This window comes from Apodemus sylvaticus, chromosome 23 (genome assembly GCF_947179515.1).
Source record: "Apodemus sylvaticus chromosome 23, mApoSyl1.1, whole genome shotgun sequence".
Classification (NCBI taxonomy): Eukaryota; Metazoa; Chordata; class Mammalia; order Rodentia; family Muridae; genus Apodemus; species Apodemus sylvaticus.
In genome coordinates, this window is record NC_067494.1 from 30437311 (window position 1) to 30458656 (window position 21346).

Genomic DNA, 21346 nt, shown 5'->3' on the forward strand with positions numbered 1-21346 from the left:
ACAGCTGACTCTAATGTCGGCTTCTGCTGGCCAACATTTTTTTTTTTTTTTTAATTTTTTGGATTTGGTTTTTCCAAGACAGGGTTTCTCTGTATAATCCTGGCTGTCCTGGAACTCACTCTGTAGACCAGGCTAGCCTCGAACTCAGAAATCCACCTGCCTCTGCCTCCCAGAGTGCTGGGATTACAGGCGTGTGCCACCACCGCCAGGCAGCAAGTGCACACGGCAGGTAGCCGTGAGGGGGCACCCGGATATGAACCGGGGATCTCTTGATCTGCAGTCAAATGCTCTACCACTGAGCTATACCCCCCAACATTTCTACTGTACAGAATCTATGGAACTTTTCCCACACAACAGCAGGTCTTACAAAAATGTGAAGGAGGTTGTACTTCTGTTGAGAACCACACAGAATCATCAACACCCAACCCTGAGTGGATGTTGGGAAACAAAACAAAATCCAGTGTCAGCCTGACAATCAGGACAATGGGCTTGTCCACCAGTGACATTAAATGACTGTCACACTCAGTACTGAGTCGGCGGGTCTGGTCCTGTGGCAGCCTTTATGCTAGAATAACATTGTATACATCTTTTTTTTTTCTTTCTTTCTATTTTCGAGACAGGGTTTCTCTGTGTAGCCCTGGCTGTCCTGGAACTCACTCTGTAGACCAGGCTGGCCTCGAACTCAGAAATCCACCTGCCTCTGCCTCCCAAGTGCTGGGATTAAAGGCGTGTGCACCCCCCCCCCGGCTGTATACATCTTGATATATCCAAATTTGCGGAGTATACCAATCCAAGCTATGTTGGGGGGAGGGGCGGGTAATGTCAAAACACCAAAAGAGGCAATTGAAGGTCAAAAGCAGTCACCTTAGGTCACTTCCTGGTGGACTTCTGAATGAATTCATCTGAGTGTGGACTGGGCCGCACACAGGGGCTTGAACTCAGGTGGCAAGGCTTACTGTAGGGTGTGAAAAGCTGCCATGCTGGGGAGGACATTCCCTGTCTCATTCATTTCACCAGAATGGTTGTGTGCATGTGGGTGCCTGTGTGCGTGTGAGAACTCTGTGTGTGTGTGTAGCTCAGAGTGTCTGCCTCCAGCCCCCATGTGACCAGGCTACTACTGCCAGAAGGACAGTGAGGTGGGACAGGCTCCTTGGTCTGTGAGACATCTCTCTTCCCCAGCGCCCTTGGGCTTTACAGAGATTTGTTCAGTCACTGACTGCCTGCACGCCTGGGCCACTTGTAAGGCAAATAATAATCCTTTATTGAGATGCATTCTGCATCCTACGCGATTCTCCCCCACACTTGAGAATTGATGTTCCCTTTTAATATGCCGTCTCTAGAATGCCCACCAGAGGCAGGCATTTCACTAGGAAGGAGACCGAGATAAAGAAACCAGGGACCTTTTTCAAGGTCACTCAGCCGGCCAGTCAGACTCCCTCGGGGTGTCGGGATCCCCCTGGACATCCTACCACTCAGGAGAACACATGGCTTTAGAATTCTTTACCTGGTCTTCCCCTCCTGTCTTCAATTTCCAGTTATATCCTGATACGGCAGCCCTAGATAGTATTAAACCTGTGGGTTGACTGTAGATACAACCTCTTCCCCACTGCACCAGCACTCCTAAGCCAATACAGAATCATCAGCTTCTGTGTGGTGCCTTTTAGCATAAGAAGCTTCAAATGTCTCTTTTTATTAACTTAACACCCATTATAACTGCATTGGGGCATTGGCTAAAAGTAAGTAGGTGTTGTGGCAGACAAGGCTCAGAGAGCAAGCCAGTGGCCACGGTCCTAGAGCTGTGGCTGACCACCAGAACTTGGGTAAATCTGTATCCTTGCATGAAGTGGTCCCACATCCACACCTCTCTTTGAGTATTCTGAGCTCAGCTTAGACATAAAGGCCCTTGTGAAGCAGGTTATATAGTGTATGGGGGTGAGGGTGGGGTGAGTGGGAGGGGGGCTCCCCTGGCTTACCACACCTGCGGAGCTAAGCTGTTCCTTTTGATCAGGAGAGGGCAAGAGAGAAGAGTTCTTTATTCAGGGAGTCCAGGTCAGAGCTGGGCTTCCAGGCTGCCTCTCAGACATGGACAGTGACGCTCACACTGCACGGGGCCAGCTCACAAGGGCTGACACAGCCCCTTCGGAGGCATTTCCCTATTCCCCTCAAAGCTCCTTTCCAGGGTAAGACTGCACATGTCAGGAACATGTGTGTCCCAGCTAGTGCCTGACGGCTGTTCCCAAAACACTCCAGAAGATGTTCGGACCACTGATGAGTGACAGCTACTCAGAGAGGTGGGGAAGCCCACCAGGCCTCCACGGTGTCCTCTGGGACTGTGTTGCTTAGACTGCTCCTGACTGTCCCACGCGGTGGCCTTCACATAGCCGTATTCCTTCACCGCTGGGATACCTCTGCCACTAGGCCGGGCCTTCCGTCTTAACCTAGTCGCTTCTTTCTGGAAGCAGGGAACACTCTTTACTTGGGAAACTGAGTGTGCCGTTGCTCTCCATACTTATTAGGATCTGGAGGAGAAAGCAGGAATCAGCCCTCACATTTGTGTACTGTCTGTAGTCTGGCTAAATCCTGTTCGAACCCTAGACCTTGCTTTAAACTATCCCAAAAGATCCTCAGACAGTTCTTTGGCGAACTTGGGACTGGGTGTTATTTTGATTTCTCCTTCACCCTTCCTTCCCCACCACTCACTTCTGCACAAGAACGTGGAGTTGGTCTTAAGTAGGATTTCATGCTACAATCCTTCCATACCTAATAGCTGTCAATGACCATTCTTAGAATCTTCTAGAAATGGCTGCCATTTTTTAACCGCCGTCCCCTCTCCCTTTCTCCCTGACATTTAACCATCCATTGCTACCCTTGTCCCAGCTAGCATATACAGTGCTGTCCTTCTGTCCCAGGGAGCTTTGTATTTTTCCCTATACCCCTGTTCAGCTGGTGGAAATCTGCAAGGCTCCAATGTTTCCTCATAATTAAGGGATACAGCCAGTTGGGCTCTACACCCACAGCTTGACCTAATTCCTCCCTCACATCTGTTCACATAACACATGCAGAAAAGAACTTGGCTCCCCGGCCAGCGCATCCAGGCCTTTCCGCTGGGCTCCAGAGGCCTTGGCTCGATACCTGGCCCCAGAGAGAGCTTCAAGGCCCAGAAGCCTGAGCCCAAGTGGAACACTTAGTGAGCTGCCTGCGTGTCAAGGCCCTTAAATGCCCTCGCCGTTTCCTCCGGGGCTGGGTGGATGGGAGTATCTGGCTGCAGTCCCTTGGTTCCCCTGGCTTTTTGTATTTGGCAAGTCAACTGGAGACCATTTGTCAATCACATTTGCAAATATAACCCTTTATGGGTTTTTTTTCCCCACCCAAACTCTCTTGGAGATTTAATCACTTATACGGCATATGTACCAATAATAATAAAAAAAAATCATTGTCTGCCACATGGTATTCATCCCACGCCAGCTATAAAAGCCACTAGAGCTGACATAAAGGAGGGGCTTTTCAGGATGCCCAGGACGGTTCCTAGCTTCAGAGTGCTGCCCGTCCTAACCACAGTGGCAGTGATCTCGCAATGCTAACGCATATTGTGATGACGGGCCTTGATTTCTGCAAATGGCTTTTTTTTTTTTTAACTAGGCCAAGGGAGATGTTGGTCTACAAACTCGTTTTGGAGGAAAGTAAAAGATACTACACGTTTCTCAGCTCTGCTTTTGCAGTACTAGGTTTGGATGGAAAGCCTCACACAAGCTAAAAGCTGGATAAATTCCCCGCCACCTTTCAGCTAAAGCCACATCTGGCTTCTGGTTTGATTTGGTTTGGTTTTTAACATTGGAGTCTCCTGTAGCTTAGGCTGGCCTTGACTGTATTTAGCAGGGAATGGCACTGGACTCCTAATCTCTACCTCTACCTCCCAAGCTGGGCTTAAAGTAACACCACCCAGCTTTTATTTTGTATCTCATTGAGTTAGCCAGGTAGACCTTGAACTCCATCCATCCTCTGCCTTCCCAGTAGCTGGGGTCACAAGCGGGTGCCACTAGGCCCGGCACCTCACAAATGTGTAAGGTGAAGCTCTCTCGAAACAATACAGTGTAGTTCGATTCCCTTCTTCGTTGTGTGTACATTGACATGGAAGTCATGTTTATGAAGAAGATCCTGGGGCAGGCAGGGAGAGCATGGCCATTGACCATGTGAGAAGCTGTGGTTTACAGATACAGACAAAGGCGTTTGGGACAGTAACAGGAGACCTCGTGTCGGTTCCCTTCCAGGTGGAGATGAACACGTGTTTGAGAACTCCCCAGTCCAAGATGAAAGATCCGCCCTCTACTCTGGAGTGCACAAAAAGCCATTTTTCTATGATGGCTCCCCTGAGAAACCTCCAGAAGCCGATGTGGACTCTCTCACCCCGTCTCCATCATCCAGTAGCCTGGATACCTGGGGAGCTGGCCGGAAGTTGGTCAAAACCTTCAGCAAAGGAGAGAGTCGGGGCCTCATTAAGCCCCCAAAGAAGATGGGGACATTCTTCTCCTATCCAGAAGAAGAGAAGGCCCAGAAAGTGTCCCGCTCCCTCACAGAGGGGGAAATGAAGAAAAGTCTTGGGTCTTTGAGTCACGGGGTAAGTACGGATGGTGTTTTCTTCTATGACAACCATCGGCGTAGGCACCACTTCCTGGTGTCCCTGGAGGAGGTTCAGAGTATCCGCAAGCAAATCCGCTTGAAGAAAACGGATACTAACTACTCCTGTTCCAGAACTTTTCTCTGCCAGCGTCCCTCCAGGAAAGGAGTCAATGGCACCGCCTGTGACCTGCTGCCCCGGCCGAAGCCCAAGGGTGGCGGCTGCGGCTTCCCTGGCAGGAGGGGCCGAGGGCGCACCTCGGTCAGCGAGTTCAATATCACCTACGTGGTGGAGCGGAGCCTCTACAGCCACCTGAACCTGAGCCAGCTCGTGCGTCCTGCCTCGGACAGGACGCTGAGCAAGGCGGAGAAGCAGGACCTGAGGCGGTGCTTGCTGGCCGAGGAGGAGGAGGCAAAGAGGAAGTGGGCCGCCACGGTGGACCGCTGTACTAAAAGGGTTCTCTTGCGAATCCACCAGAAGTCCGTGAGTCGCCAGGATGGGCGTGAGGAAGGCCTTGTCATTTCCGTGAGGTGTAGTCAAGCGCTATGGCCTCTCTCCGCGCAAAGTTGCCTTCCTTCAACTAACTCGCCACTCCGGGGTCCATTCCTCTGTCGCCCTCCGATTTCTTACCCTACTTCTTTCTGTAGCGGTGTCTTTCTCCTATCTCCATCGGCCCTCTGGCCAACTGAAGCTGTTTGATAGGCTTAACCAAAACTAAACCTTGAGGTTGATCTTCCAGGGTGCGGGGTGGGAGTGGGGTGGGGTGAGCTTTGGCTGACTTCTGGGAGTGGCTGTCTTTACACCCAGCCATCTTGTCACTTGACTCCAAAGAAGCTGATTCGAATCAGAAGGACATTGAACCCCGGAAGAGATGCCTGCTTTCTCTGCTTTTTTCCATTAATGAAAACAATAGGAACCAACTCGTGGACAGTCTACCATCCGCATCCCCGAGTACATTTCTTTAATGGTAGCGCTTGCCAGAAAGATCTTTCTTACATCTAAGAGAGGCGGAGCCGAGGTGGGGGGATCCATTTGAAGCCTTTTTGTTTTAATTAAACCAATTCAATATTTTTGCTCTTTTTAAGTAGAGGACTTGGCGTGCAGTAATGTCCTTGGCTGCCACACAGATCAGCACAGTAAAAGGCGCACTTATACGATGGCTCGTTTCTCGAATTATTGTTTTTTTTCAGTTTTCGTATTGAAGGATCGGGGAAGCCTAGTTTTAGCTTTTCCTCTCAGAGAGTGACTCAGTTTGAACTTGAAAGTGTAGCTATTCCCCCTGGATTCCCACCTAACTCGGGAGTTAGCACAATGGCCCATATAAACGGGGGCAGAGTGAGGCGGACAGCGCTGGCATGACTGTGGTCTGGCACCTTGTTTAATCCTCCCAGGGCCGCTGGCCCAGAGCCCCTTTGAACGATCTGAAAGAACCTGTGGAGAAGAATGGGCTTCCACGGCCGCTTTTCCCAGGGTTCCTTCGCGCTCATGAATAGGATGCTCTTGTCCAGAACTGTATAACTGTAATTTAAATTCATGCAACCGAGTTCTGCCTTTGTGAAAACGAAGACGGATTGGCCACCGCCATCCTTCAAGCGACCTCCCCTGGTTCTCAGAGGATCTGTGGGTCTTTCCTCGCTTCGGGGTTTTGAAAATAATTCCCATGTGTGTTGACTTCCGTCCTAGATTTTACTTTCGGCCTTTTTCCCATCCTTACGAGCCTTATAACACTTTTTTTTTTTAATGCTACCGACCAATCTGTCGAGAAAACTTTACTTCTGTCTCTTTCTGTATCCCAGCAACAGTGTTTTGATTTTTCTGTTTTGTTTTGTTTTAATATCAGAATTTTCTTCGTCACCCATTCATTCAGTCTCTGGTGTGCTCTGACCTCCATATCTTTTGTAAAACCCCAGGCTTGGTGTCAGGGTTGAGCCAGGTTCATCTGCCAGCTGGCTTCCAAACATCACAGCCACTCACTAGCGGTGGCACTGGGAGCTGGAGACTTTTAATATGCTGGGAGCTGAAGATCGCACTGGGCAGTTTTAATACCCGCTAAACAACGTGTTCAGGGCCAAACTAGAAAGCTGTGCATAGCCTCTCTTGTGAATACAGTTGTATAATTAGGAAAAAAATAATTTCCTCATTACTTGGACAGCATAGGCTAAAGTGTTAAGAGTAGAAGGTGACGGGCAACTTTGACTGGCTCTCCTATTTTGTACTGGGCTTGAACCCACGGCCTCATGCATGCTAAGTGCTGCACCACTGGGCTATACTCTCTTATTTCTTTCCGTCTCTCACTTAAAATGCTCCTTTCTGTTCCCTTCCTCTTCCTTCTCTTTACCCCAAAGTGCACAGTTTGCTCTAATCTTCAACCTAGATCTTTTTTTTTTTTTTTGTCCTTCAGAGATGCCATACCTGCTTGACCAAACCTCGGGGAAATGATAACGCTTTGAATTCACTGGAAACAGTCACGTGTCTTGCTTTTCATTTTTATTCATTCAAGTTTTTGGGTTTTTTTTGTTTGTTTGTTTTGGGACACAGACCTGCATGACATTTGGGAATCTTGTCCCTTTTAAATTCAGTGCCACTCCAAACATGGTCTCAGTGCATGCTCTCATCCCATTGGCTCGCTCTCCTCATCCCAAGCATCAGTCAGAGAACGTTTTTTATAATCATCTGTACAAGCAGTGAATGAGGAAAAAAAACAAAACACACAAACAAAAAACTTTGCTTGTGCTCCGTTGATGTAGATCACCAGAACTCAAAGATGTCTTGTTCAAATCCGTTTTTCCTCCTGAAGGAGTGTGCTCCTTTAAAAGCCAGTGCTCTCAGGAGACTTGAGAGCTTCCTCCACTTAGTGCTCCGTGTTTGCTAGCCCTCCGCTGACGGGAAGGAACCTGCCTCAGCTCTCTTAGCATACAACTCGGGAGAGATTCTCGCTGCTGATTCTGAAAACCGGTCCATTCTTCAAGCAGTTTACTGTAGTGCCTAAGCGCATGCAACGTCTCAGGCACATGAGAACCTACACAGGCTTCTAATTTATTACAGTCATCGTTTCCACATAAATTCCTTGCGCGTTATTTCATACGCATCAGAAGAAGGCATGCTGGGCCCCAGTGTTACAGGAGATGTTGTCATTTAACGCGTGGACGCGTAGAGCCATACAGTGATCAGACATCTGGGCGCCACCCTGTGTCTGTGAAACCCTGAGTCACGGGAAAGGCACTAAAGTCCCTGCCTTTGCAAAACCGAGAAAATGCATTTGGCACCATAAGCCATGAGGGAAAGTTAACGTTGAAAATGTGCCTTGAGGAGTGGCAGTGATAGCCTTTCCCAGTTAGGTGAGCTGTATTGGTTTTCTATAGGGAAGTCTTTCTCGCTTTATGGACTGGACACAAGCTAGTTGACTATAAAGAAAGCAAGGCTAGCTGCTGATATTTAGTCTAAAATTCAGCTAACTTCCACTGGAAAGGCAATAAGTAGGATAATTAAAAGCAACTGTTCCTGAGAGGTGGATGCCTCCAAACCCCTCTTCTGTTCCTCTCGGTGTCACCTCCCTGTATCGCAGGTTCCTGGATGCTTTGGTTTTACTCTTGAAATCCCAGATGATAAAACTCAGAACAAAGTCCAACCTCTCATTTGCAAGTTTATAGTCTTGACTAAGCCTCCTAATCAAAATGAGCGTCCAGCCTCCCAGCAGAACCAAAATAAGGCATCAGAGAGTAAATGAATCCCCAGGATGTCTGCTCCGTGAACAACCGTGTGCTGTCATCAGATATGCTGTGTGAAACAGTATCTCAATGCAGAACCCTAAGGTCAGAGAGGTTTAATACTTGAGCTATGGTCACACAACAAATAAGTAGCAGAACCAGAAGTTGGATCTATGTGCAGGGTTAAAAAGTGGACTCACTTTCCTCCCAGACTGAGCCTACTTCCTTGATGCAGTAACATTAATGTATGTCTAAAGTATATCTGCTTAAAAGAAGCCATGTTTAAGTATGTAATCTGCTTTTCTGTTCGTCTCTCCTGATTTGTGGCTGTCTTTATGGTCTCGGAGCAGCAGGTCACACACAGCATCAGAGCCCAGATCTGCCATTCAGGTCCTCTCACCAACTGCATTTACAATATTACCTACAACAAAACCTAAAGTGCTTCGGAGAAAGAAAACTAGCATGGGTGTTGAGTGAAAAAAATATGTTTTTAAATTGCTAGAAAAACAAGACAAATCAGATACAAGTCCCAGAAGCAGAAGATCATAGAAATATAAGTAGTTTCACAAATTTTGAAACCAACTTAAAAAGTACAATTAACTTTACGTCCATTTTTTATAACAGCGCCGCCCCCTGCCCCTCCCCCCTCCAAAGCACAGTGTGTGGTCAGTGACACTCGGTCAGCTCCCTTCCACCACCTCTACCCCGTAAATGTGGCGCCATCCACCCTGAGAAAGGGGTTATAAGTTATCCAGAGGAACAGTAGGATGGGATCTTTATCTGCATTTCTGGCCAAAATTGGGGAGGCGTTTAGTGAGGACCCCATGCTGGCCTGTCTAGGTGCCTGTAAATATAACCACCCCATGCCCTGCTGGTTTAAAACTAAACAAGACAAAAATACTTCAGAAAGGCTTGCTGTCCACAGCAGAGCACAGGACTCCCAGGTCACGGAGAGGCGAGGGGACCTTCCTGCACTCCATTTGTGAAGGTTTATTTATTTATTATTTATTTATTTATTTTCTCAGAGTCCCTGGTTGGTTTTGCATATTAAGGCACTTTTAGACCCCTAGCGACCTGAGCAAACACCACATCAGCAAGGGCTCACATTTCTCCTCCTGTCTCATACCCTATTTCCATCCTGTGTGTATGTGTGACTCAGAGGCGCGTTGCACCGGGGACATGTGTTGGGGTGTCTGTGGCCATTACGTGAGCATAACTGAATTACTTCCATTCTCTCCGTCGTTCCGCAGAGAACTTGCAGTTTTGGCGGATTCGACCTGACAAATCGTTCTCTGCACGTTGGCAGTAATAATTCTGACCCTGTGGTAAGTAGGCCACAGAGAAAAGCGGTGGGTACTGAATTTCGGTGACTTCGGGTGCCATCGGGTAGGTCGCCCCTCCCCCTGCCCCTTAGTGTCTCGGAGAGCTGATTCCAGCTTTGCACAGTGGTTCCAAACAGTATTTGCAAACAAGCTGTGCTGTTCCCAGTCCTGGAGACAGCCCGCTATTCCCCACAAATGGCTGCTGACCGCCTGCCCCGCCCATCTCTTTGGGGCATCTTTAGTTCCTTAGCATCTTTTCTCCAGTGTTCTGTAGGTAACATTGGCAGATTTGGCTCCTGTGGCCTTAAGCTTGGTGCCCGTGAACTTTCCCCTTCTCGCTAGCCTCAGTTGCCTACGAAGGGCATGATCTGAGGGAACCCTGGGCTGTGGGCATCACTGAGCCATCTTACTATAGGAGCAGCAGTAAGTGTGGGTGTCCTTGTGTGCACTGGCCCGGTTTTCTCGGTGACAAGGCAAATCAGGGCCTTGATTACCAAGGCTAATGTCTCCTCAGACATGTCATGGCCAAGGGCGAGGGTAGTGTTTAAAGTTCCCTAAAACTCAGGCCCCAGAGGAATAGGTAAACTTCACATGGTTTTGATGATCCCTTAAATATTCTGCCTTGAAACGATGAGTTCATGACTTCCAGTTGTTACAATCTTATGTCAGCCACAATACACATCTGTGAGATACGAAGTGTTACAGCAGGTCCTGCAAGATCTAAGCTGTCTTATTTAGGTATCAAGCTTTATTGATTCATAAGCCAATAATTTTATGTTGTATTTAAAAATGCAGAAGTTCCCCTCTCACCTACCCATCCTGTCTTCAGGTTTTCCTTGTTGTTTGGTTTGGTTTGGTTTTGAATGCAAAATAGAATGGGAGGTGGCTACAGTCTAGCTTGTTCAGAGAAACAAGTTGCACTCTTAAGGGTTGGCCATACCGAGCAGGAGCAGTTCTGTCTAGCTTGCTAGAGTCCTCAGGCCACCTTGTGCCCTGGGGCTGAGTCAGCATAGACCTCTCCCTCCTCCCCAACTGCTGAGGTTACCTGGATCTTCTAGATCTTTCTTCACTGATGAAATGCAGCCCCTCAAGTGTTTTTAAATGGTATGGGGAAAAACATAATTGGAAAAGCATGTGCAAAGATTAAATAAAATAAAAAGTGCCCCCAAGCACCAGTATAAACAGGCAAACAAAATACTTCTTGGTAGATTTTAATTCCTAATCGCAAGGATAAATAAAGCCTTTGCTCTTATTTATGTGATGGTCCTGGGGAATGCTAATATTTTCCTGAGGTCATTAGTGGTTTGAGTAATGGAACTGGTCTGCAGCCTTATCTCCTAGGACTAATGGTGTTCATGCTCCGTTTTACAGGGCAAAGAGGGAGATTTTGTGTACAAAGAAGTAATCAAATCCCCTTCTGCCTCCCGCATCTCTCTCGGGAAAAAGGTGAAATCTGTGAAAGAAACCATGAGGAAGAGGATGTCTAAAAAATACAGCAGCCCGGTCTCAGAGCAGGTATGTGGCCATCTTGCTGCGATCCACACTCACTGGGAATGGTCTGCCCAGGCTATTGAATGGTGTTATGAATGTGTGTTCCTTGGCATTAACCAACCGCTGGACCAGGCTGTATTTGTGTAGAAAAAGCAGTGAGTTCAAGAAACATTCCTTAAGCAGTTAGGGCTCTCCAGTATTCTCGGTGCTGGGAATATAAAACACAGGCCCTGTGTATCAGTGACTTTTCTGGTCGCTGTATCAAAATACAGGACAAAGGCAGCGGAGGGAGGGAAGCCCATAGCTTCCAGATGACGTTGCATCATGGCGGGCAAGGGGTGGCTTGCGTCAGCCAGGCATCCTGTGCCCACAGGCAGGAAGGAGACATGGGGATGTAGGCTGCTAACACTCAGCTTCCGCTCTCCCTGATATGCAGCCCAGGACCCCACCCCATACAGTGAGATCACCCACGTGTAGGGTGGGCTTTCCCACCACATCCAGGAAGCCCGTCATCCGCAGGCTCATTTCCATGGTGGTTCTGAAGCCTATCAGACTGACAAGATGAACGCTCACAGCAGGCCCTCCATGTCAGAGAACCGAAAACAGGGCCACATTGTTACAGAAGAGGTTCTTAGTTCAGTACGCACTATAACACTAGAGAATAAAGTTAGTGGTGTATTTAAGCACAAGGCGGGGTCGGAGGGCACTTTTCTAAAACACCCTTGTTATTAATTACCCATCACTTCCTCAACAAGAACCCTTCGGAGTTAGAGCGATTGCTCAGTGGTTAAGAGCACTGGCTGCTCTCGGGAAGGACTTAGGTGTGATTCCCAGCACCCACATGGTGGCTCACAGCGGTGCGTAACTCCAGTTCCAGGGAATCCAGGGCACTGTTCTGGTCTATGCAAGCACCAGACACACAAACATACATGGAGGCCAGGACTCATACACCAAAAAACCAAAAAACAACCTTCATCGTTAGAAACATGTCCAGTTTCTGTGGTAATTCACATGTGGAAGGAAGGAAACTTGGAGGTCTAAGCTTTGAGATAGCTTTGACCTTTGGTTTTTAAAACCTCCTCCTCTGACACACTGAAGCGGAGAGCCTGCTTGAAATGTCTAAGGACTGTTGTCGCTAGGGCTAGCCTATGAAACCAGCTGGGACCGCTGGCATTTTTGCTCAGCTGCTGCCCCCTAGTGGCTAAACACCAGCATCTCCCTCTTCCAATCACTCAACAATTTATATAAATAGAAACACTGTTCAGTTGTTTCTAAGAAATACGCTTTTTCTTAGTGTAAATATTTTCCCCTTGGAGTTAATTAACTTCTCTCTGCTTGTAGTTCTGTTACATTAAGAATAGATTGAACTCGACCTACATTTGAGGCCCACCTTGTTCCTGACGTACTAAGTCCCAAAGCCTTTAGCTGTTTTTATGTATGGTAAACAGAGCTTTCCTAGAAAATTTAAGAATACCTGTTTGAACTTGAAAACAATTTGCATTTACTTAATAAACAGTGCTAAGGGCTACATAGTTAGATATAAACAAAGATTTAGGCTTAAAGGGAGAATATTGTATGTAAGATCAGGCACAGGTATAAACAAGCAGTTTGACCAGCAAAGTTGAAGACCAAATCACCAACTGTTACAAAGCATCACTTCTCTGCTCAGATAACTCAGTTCTACTGAAACCGTTTCAGGACTCGGGGCTCGACGGCATGCCCGGCTCCCCTGCCTCGGTAAAGCCGGACTCTGAACACGCGGACAAGCCTAAGCTCAAAGCCGGGGGCTCTGTGGAAAGCCTTCGGAGTTCCCTGAGCGGCCAGAGCTCCGTGAGTAAGTATGCTCTGCAGGGTTTCATGGCTTCCTTTCCGAGTTCCAGTCAGATGTTCATTTGCGCCTCAAATTAAGGCAAATTAAAGACGAGTATAGCCCAAGCACTTGCTCTTAGGATGTTATTATATCTTCCTCCAACCGTGGTGCAAAAGAGGAATGTTTTCATTTTGATTGTTAAATGTTGCGGGAAATGCTAAAAAAGAAATCCCTGCCAGCTCTCCACGGTGGCTGGACCACGCCCCCACTCTCTGGAGCAGGCTCAGCCACTCCCAGAGCTACCCCCCTGCAGCATCTGGCTGGCTTGTCCCGTGAGCCACTAGTTCCTTCTCTGTCACAATTCCCCTTAACTGGAGGTCCCACACTTTAGTAACCAACTAGATCCGCCATCCTCGAGGTTACATAACACAATAAATATACAGTAACCCGGTAAAAGCACGATTCATAATCGTAATTAGTTAGCCAATTACATTTCTGTATATTAAAATCACAATTACAAGATGCCAATTGACAATGTTAAAAGTCTTATCCCAATATTTCTAACCTTACGAAAACACAAAGAAAACCGTCTGAAGGCACCCTGGTTTTCCTCTCTTCCGTCTCGGTGCCTGCACCTCCTCTCGCCACAATTCGTAGCTCCGCCCCCTATTTCCCGGTCCAATCACAGACGCTCTCTGCACTGATGCAACTGGACAGGAAAATTCCTGCAACAGTTGAAGATGGGAAATTTATCTCTGAGGAAGACCTAGAGAATAAGCCAAAGGTCAAAGTGCATGAAGATGGTCAACAAAATACAGGGGTCTGGGCAAGGGAGCAGAATCTTAAATATTCCCGATAACAACAACGACTCAGCTGCCCAGGACCAAAGACACCTGGTGTTGGCAGAACGATGAGGAAGAGGAAGTGCCGTGTAAATTCAGAACTTTATCTCTCTCAGGCAAGCACATCACATCTACGGTTTTTTCCTCCTCTGTAACAAGAGGGAGAAAATGGTGTACTCCAAATGAGGCACTGCATGCTATAGACAAAGGCCAGGGTATCACACTGCAGTATCCTTGCGCGAGGATCCCTGTCACAAGGACCGGTGCTGGGAGTCCCCAGTCAAGTTAGGAACTGTTTTAGGATAACAGGAGGCTAACCCGTAGGCCTGGCTTCCCTTCCCCGGCCCTACCCGACGCACAGTATTGTCGGTGCCCTCCATCTTTGCTCCCTGGGAAGGCTGTGTGTAATCCCCTGTGCTTCCTGCTCTCCCCGTTCAGGCGGTCAGACTGTGAGCACCACCGATTCCTCCACCAGCAACAGGGAGAGCGTCAAGTCAGAAGACGGTGACGATGAAGAGCCGCCCTATCGGGGTCCCTTCTGTGGGCGTGCCCGAGTGCACACTGACTTCACCCCCAGTCCCTATGACACAGACTCTCTGAAGCTCAAGGTACGCTTGGCCTTCAGCCTGGGTGGCTAACCCAGGCCCTCCTGTCTCCCGGGAAGGGTTTCTCTCGTCCCTGCCAGTGGATGCTGGACTCTTATCGTATAGACTAGATCATGTTTGAGCCACACTGGTCTCCTTTCAAGTGAAAATAAAATAGAACCAGACTGTGGTGAAGGATGAGGTCGCTCTCTCACTTCCTCCCCTGGCCTTACCCTTTGACCCCAGCCTGCTTCTAGAACATCCATGCCCCTCCTTCTGTGCTTCCTTTATCTGAACGGAACAACTGCTCTGTGTGTGTGTACAGAGATGTTTATGTGGGACCTAAGGGTGCAGTGGGACATAGTTTATAGGTTGTGGCCACAGGGTAGGGGACACCCTCTTATAACTTGGGCAAGGATTCCAACAGCCAAGGTAGGCAACCTGACTGCAGCGTGGGTGACAGATAAGGCGCGCTCAGCCCTGCTGAGTGAGAGGTGGGGAAGGTTGTGACCTGGGGTCAGTCTGGCATCTAGCACAGTTAAGTCTTCAGGTCTGCCGCCTGCCAAGCTTCTGATTGTATTCTATCTCAGTCACTCGGAATGGTGACCTGTGGCGCTGGGGTGATGGCTGTCAGTAATATGCTTGAACCCCAAGCATGAATACCTCCCTACGTTCATATCCCCAGCACCCACGGAAAAGCTGAGGATGGCGGTGTGCCCTGCAAAGCCAGTGCTGTGGGTGTAGACACAGGCAGGGTAGCCCCGCAGTTCATTGGCCAGACAGTGTAACCATTGATGAACTCTCAAAAGAAAGAAAAGTAAGGTGGAGTACAAGGGAGAAGAAAACCACTGGACATCTGGTTGCCACATGTGTACAAGTGCACACACCCATATCAGCATGTATGCTTGGCACATGCAGATAAACGCACCCGGGATTAGGTGGGATGGGAGCTGGGACTGTAATCCCAACCTGGTAGCATTTCCCAGCCATCTGAGTCACTCGGTCATTACTCAAGCTCAGAAAGCTACCTAACGGAAAGATCTCTGTTCCCCGGGCCACAGAAAGGAGATATCATTGACATAATCAGCAAACCACCCATGGGCACCTGGATGGGCCTGCTAAGCAACAAAGTCGGCACGTTCAAGTTCATCTATGTGGACGTGCTAAATGAGGAGGAGGAGAAGCCCAAGCGGCCTACCAGGAGGAGGAGGAAGGGGAGGCCATCCCAGCCCAAGTCTGTGGAGGATCTCCTGGACCGGATCAACCTGAAGGTCAGTCACTTGTCACTCTTGTCATGCATGTGTCCTTGTCGCTTGTCCTCTCTCCAAAGTGGACGAGTGATCCATGCCACCTGGCGGGTGTGACCCACTAAGGTTACGAGTATTCTATAAAACGTTCCCAGTATTCTAATGGCACCCTGGCCCGTCGCTAAGGGCGATAGCACAGCGTAAGCCTAGATCCAACTTTGCTTCTTGGGAGGGCTCTAAACAGGAGCCCGAGGGTTCTGTTCACATCCAGCTCCATGGGACCACGAGGCGTCTGCCTCCTCACCTCTCCCTGGCTGTGACTCCCAGCATCTTCTAAAAGTTTACGGCTACAGAGGCGGATTCTAGTTCTCAACTTGTAAAACATTTTGATCCTGAGAAACTCTTAGGGTTTGCTAAGTTGGATTTTAATAAGCCTCCCCCACTCAAATATAAAGGAGGCCTTCTTCTCAGCACAGGTCACGTGGTAATAAAGGAATTAGTTCCTTCTTTAGCCATTAGTGAGTGAGTCTATACAGCCCCGTCTGCCTACCAAGCTGGAAGACTGGGAGGCCCAGAGTACAGTATAGATGATACTCATCTCTTGATGAGCGTAAGAAGGACGGTGGGAAGAGGTGCGAGGGGTCTGAGGCCACCGGTGTGGCATGGACTCACGACTCACTTTGGTCTCCTGCTCTGCCTCCCAGGAACACATGCCCACCTTCCTGTTCAACGGCTATGAAGACCTGGACACCTTCAAATTGCTGGAGGAAGAAGACTTAGATGAATTAAATATCAGGGACCCAGAACACAGAGCAGTTCTCCTGACGGCGGTGGAGCTGTTACAGGAATATGACAGTAAGCTCGTGTACACACACACACATACACACACACACACACACACACTGATAGATGAACAGCAGCATTATCATTATCATTATTATTGGCACCAACAGGCCTCAAATAAGCTGTCATGTGCTTAGGGTACCTGGAGTACTCAGTTGGTCTTCTTCTTGCCAAAGCCAAGGTTAACGTCATATTATGACAAAACAGTTCACAGAGCCGACATGCCTGTTAATATGGTGCGAAAAGAGTGCCAGGGACTTCCTGAATGGACCAGTATGTTCCCCGCTGTTCCCACTGGATCATGTATCCATCAGTGGGTCATTGACAATCCCTAGGTTGGCCTGGAGAGCTGGCTCAGCGGTTAAGAGCACTGACTGCTCTTCCAGAGGTCCTGAGTTCAAATCCCAGCCAACACATGGTGGCTCACAACCCTCTGTAATGGGATCTGATGCCCTCTTCTGGTGTGTCTGAAGATAACTACAGTGTGCTCATATACATAAAATGAATAAATAATTCTTAAAAAAGGGTGTGGGGGAGAGAAACCCTGGGTTAAGTAGGGGAGAAAGAAAAGGCTGACCATTTAGAAGTCTCTTTGCCCATCTAAGGATTTGTTATTTTCTAAAGCATGGGTTTTCCTTCTGAGTAGGCTTAGTAGTGAATAAATGAACCCATCTCTGAAGCGAGCTGTGGAGCAGGAGTTCCAAGTTCACTTGTTCTTTACACTGTGAGCACAGAATTCTGGACACTCGTGGGTCTCGTGTCCATTGCCGCTTCCCTGCTTGGCCAGGCTCATCGTGGTCTTTATTCTGCAGTCTGACATAAAAACATTTTTAAGTGTTCATCATGGAGGATGTATCCTTTCCAGTCCTTGAAACCCAAGGCATTTCCTTTCTCTGTTCTGCTTCCAGGGTGTAAGTAGCAGTGACTTCCTCTCACTGAAAGGCACATCAAAACCATGGGTAATGGTGGGGAGGGGCTGGGAGAGGGGAAGCACAAGCAATAAATGGTCTCCAACTTAGGGTTTTCTTGCTTTTCTGATGCCAGGAAAGCAAGACACAGTTGTTAGAAACTATTCTTGGAATTTTGGTTCCTGTTCCTTTCCTAGCCGAGCAGTAGGCCGTCTGCACACTACAATGCTGAACAGTAGCAGTGAGCTGGAGCCCTGGTCAAGTCTGAGACCATGGTGGGCAGCGGCTAACACTCTGCAGGTCCCAGAGAGCTGAGTATCTGTTCAGTGGATGAGAGGGAGTTAAGGGCACCTTAGCTTATACTATCTAACCGAGCACACCATCGTAAACTGGGGAACATTTGCAGTTACTGGCTACATAAGACCCAAGAGAAAAAGAAGCAAGTGTGCTGGTAAATTCACTCTTTCTATTACTGCCCATAACATAAAGGAACGCTACCAATAGAAGTCTGAACCTTAGACGTGGTGGTAAATTGCAAGTTTGACATCGTTGAGACCATTTAGGGGACAAACCTTTGGACACTTCTGTGAGGAAATTACCAACCTTGATGGGTGTCCTCTTACCTGCCATGTTGCATTGTAACCAGGTCTGTAGCAGTTCTTTTGTTAGAGAGATAGAATAATAGTTTTCAACCTGTTGGTTGTGACCCCTCTGGGAGGTCAATGACCCTTTCCTAGGAATGGCCAAAGACCATCGGAAAACATGGATATTTACATTACAATTCGTAACAGCAAAATTACAGTTATGAACTAGCAACAAAAATAGTTTCATGTTTGGGGTTCACCACAATGTGAGGAACTGTATTAAAAGGTTACAGCATTTTAATATAGGTTGAGAACCATTGCTCTAGAGAAACCCCGAGTCTCTGGCCAGGTTGCATGTAAACAGCCTGCTAGTGTCTGACAGGTACAGCAGACCTTCTCCATCAATATGAATTAATGTAGAACCATCTGTTCTGAACCACATCTGCTCCGGATCATATGTCGTTTACTCTTTACGGAGGACAGCTGGTTTACATACATCATCTATTACATTTCCTGTTTTCATTTCGGTGTCAGAAGAGCAAAGCTAAACCCCGCGTGTAGGCAGGGATCTGAGCCTAGTCTGACATAGCACATTGGCTTAGCCCCATCGTCCTAGGCTCAGATCCTAAGATTTGTACCAGAATCACTTCATAGGATGCTAACTCGGGAGGCTCAGGCAGGCTCCTTGTTCATAAATCCCATTTTGGGTATATGCATTTGCACTGCTTGGAATTTCTCTGATACTTAAAATGCTATTTCCTTTTATTGATCTTGAAACAAAGGCTTCAGGGCTCAGTGGCTGTAGTTACTGTTGAGGAGCTGTTTCCAGATGTAGCCTAGCGACGTAAGACTTTCCATTTAATGCCTTTAAACCCATTGTGTTTAAGAAATACTTCTTCCAAGTAACTTAGTAGTGTTCTGCCAAACTCAGTTTCTTTGCAGTAGAGAGAGACCCAGTGAGGTTCTTGAAGATATGAAGGGACATCTTGAAGTTTTCCTTGCTTACACTTCCACTGAAAGTATTAAGTATATTTCCAGTATCTCTTGGGAGCCAAACCTTCCCATGTCTCCCACAGATGAGAAAAGGGGGTCTACACTCAGCCTTCCGTCTGGAAAAGATGGTCAGCTTGCTTCTCCTTAAGGCTTCAGTTCCTCTAAATGAAAACACTCTTAAAATTGTTTACTTTAAAAAAAATTTGTAGTAAAATCCATATACCATCCAGTTTGCCATCTTAACCACCGCCATGCACACAGCTCAGTAGAAACAGCCATTCAAAGCTGGGTGTGGTGGCGGTCATCCATAACCTCAGCTTACTGTTTCTGAGGGACATAAGCATTGAAGCAAGTAATGCAAGATTACTCAAAGTTCCAGGCTAGCCTGGGCTATAGAGAGAGACCCTGACTCAAGAGAAGTACCATTTGTTTTTGTTTTTGTTTTAAGATTTATTTATTTATTATATGTAAGTACACTGTAGCTGTCTTACACTGTTGCTGTCTTCAGACACTGCAGAAGAGGGCATCAGATCTCATCTTGGATGGTTGTGAGAGGGACCATGTGGTTGCTGGGATTTGAACTCAGGACCTTCAGAAGAGCAGTCAGTGCTCTTAACCTCTGAGCCATCTCTCCAGCCCGTATCTTTAGTTTTTGTAAAACGGATGACTAGTCTGCTGCATAGGAAATACAGGAAGCCCTTTGAAGGGACTCCAGGAGTCCCAGCCCCTCTCCTTATGCCTAAGAAAAGTACCTTCTAGAAACCGGCATATGCCCTTAAATGCCATTGCTTTTGACGTTTGAGGACCTCAGTGTCAATGCCTGTTCAGCCCCTGAGCATGCTCACATGTGTGGGTGGGTGCGGTAGGGAGGCAGTGTAGACCAAGTGTGCTAAGTCCCTTCAGGTCATGATCAAATGTGGCTTCAGCCCTTTTGATGATGACAGTTGGTGTATTCCTCATGGTCTTGTTCTTCCTACATTGGCATTGAGGCTAGTGACTGAGAGAGGAGAATCTAGACACCCGAAAGAGTCAGTTACCTTCTCCCCTGGAGAAGGCAGTAGCTCTAACCCCCTGTCAGATGTCTTCCTTATGACGGTCAATTGGACCGTGGTTCCCGGGGCACCAGAGAGATCCTCCAGTCCCTTTTCTGTGACAACAGGACTTTGCAGTGCCTGGCAAGGCTGGGGTCCCAGGATGCACCTCTCAGCAGCCTGGGGGATGCTTCTCTTTTGTAGGCTGTAGTCTGCAGTCAGCTCTGCTGATCTGCCACACTGCTGCCACCGGGGACCGATGAGTGACTCTTTCACAGGCTGCTCAGGGACAGCTCGAAACCCTCATTACCAAGGACCATTTTCCTAGACTGCACGCTAGACAAGAGCAAAGGCCAGCCCAAATCCACAGGCTCTTCCGCAGGATAAGGACATCACCATAGAATGCTCCAGTTTGGGGTTGTTTTAGGGGGAGGGGTGGGATTTGCTCCTGTGCTTCCAATTTGCTAATTTTCCCATGAATTGTTTGATAATTAGCATTCTTGAGGGCTATAATTTAAGAATGTGTTCTGACCCCCTCTTTGGCATTGAACATATTATAGAATACTTTCCCTTTGAGAACTACAGACAGGAAGTAGAAAGACCGTGGTGAGACCCCCTCCACCACATTCACGCCGTGGCAGGCTCCCCTCAGTCTCTCCACATGGTCATTTTATTTTTTTTTAAAGATTTACTTATCATTATATCTAACTAAGTATGCTGTAGCTGTCTTCAGACACCCCAGAAGAGGGTGTCAGATCTCTTTACGGATGGTTGTGAGCCACTGTGTGGTTGCTGGGATTTGAACTCAGTACCTCTGGGAGAGTAGTCAGTACTCTTACCCGCTGAGCCATCGCTCCAGCCCAAAATGTTTATTTTGGTGTCCTGAGAAGAGGCATCATAGTTCCGGTTTATTGGTTTGTTTATTGATTTGTCTTTGAGTGTGTGGTTGGGGTGGGTAGGGAGAGAAATAAATTAAAGCCATTTGTCTTTGCAATTAGCTATTTTATGTAGGGAAAAACCCAATGTCCTCTCAGTTTCCATTTTGTGCAACCAAGTGCTCTCTCTACATAAGTATCTGAAGATGCTCCGTGTAAAAGTTCAGTGTCCTGGACTCCCTGGGTCCCCGCCATAGAAAACCCAGCTGCCTGGGAACTGAGCACTCCTGTGGTTTTCCGTGGGACTGACTCCAGGAAGACTCCATAAGCAACAGAGTTAACTTGTCTCCTGATTTCTCTCCCACCATTACTGAGGTCCAATTGACAGATAACAATGCTGCTCTTTAGAGGGCTTGCTCTGGCCAGCTGCTCCGTTGTCCGTTGGAGGGTCTCTGAACATTTCCCGCACACTGGGTGCAGGGAACAGAACTGCT

General features: G+C 47.8%; 1 protein-coding gene and 1 non-coding gene across 6 annotated transcripts in view; one reads left to right on the plus strand and one right to left on the minus strand.

Annotated features, from left to right (window-relative positions):
• Positions 1–21346, plus strand: part of Sash1 (SAM and SH3 domain containing 1) — a 234238-nt gene that overhangs the window by 201472 nt on the left and 11420 nt on the right. For 4 of the 5 annotated variants that reach the window (XM_052169284.1, XM_052169286.1, XM_052169283.1 and 1 more), the window contains exons 10-16: positions 4269–5098; positions 9573–9647; positions 11016–11159; positions 12834–12969; positions 14226–14395; positions 15433–15642; positions 16323–16473. In XM_052169284.1, the coding sequence (XP_052025244.1) occupies positions 4269–5098; positions 9573–9647; positions 11016–11159; positions 12834–12969; positions 14226–14395; positions 15433–15642; positions 16323–16473 (1716 nt within the window). The remainder of the gene's footprint in view (positions 1–4268; positions 5099–9572; positions 9648–11015; positions 11160–12833; positions 12970–14225; positions 14396–15432; positions 15643–16322; positions 16474–21346) is intronic. The other variant, XM_052169287.1, reaches the window with a different exon arrangement.
• On the minus strand, positions 239–310 carry Trnac-gca (transfer RNA cysteine (anticodon GCA)). The gene has a single exon. It is a non-coding gene; the product is annotated as a tRNA-Cys (tRNA).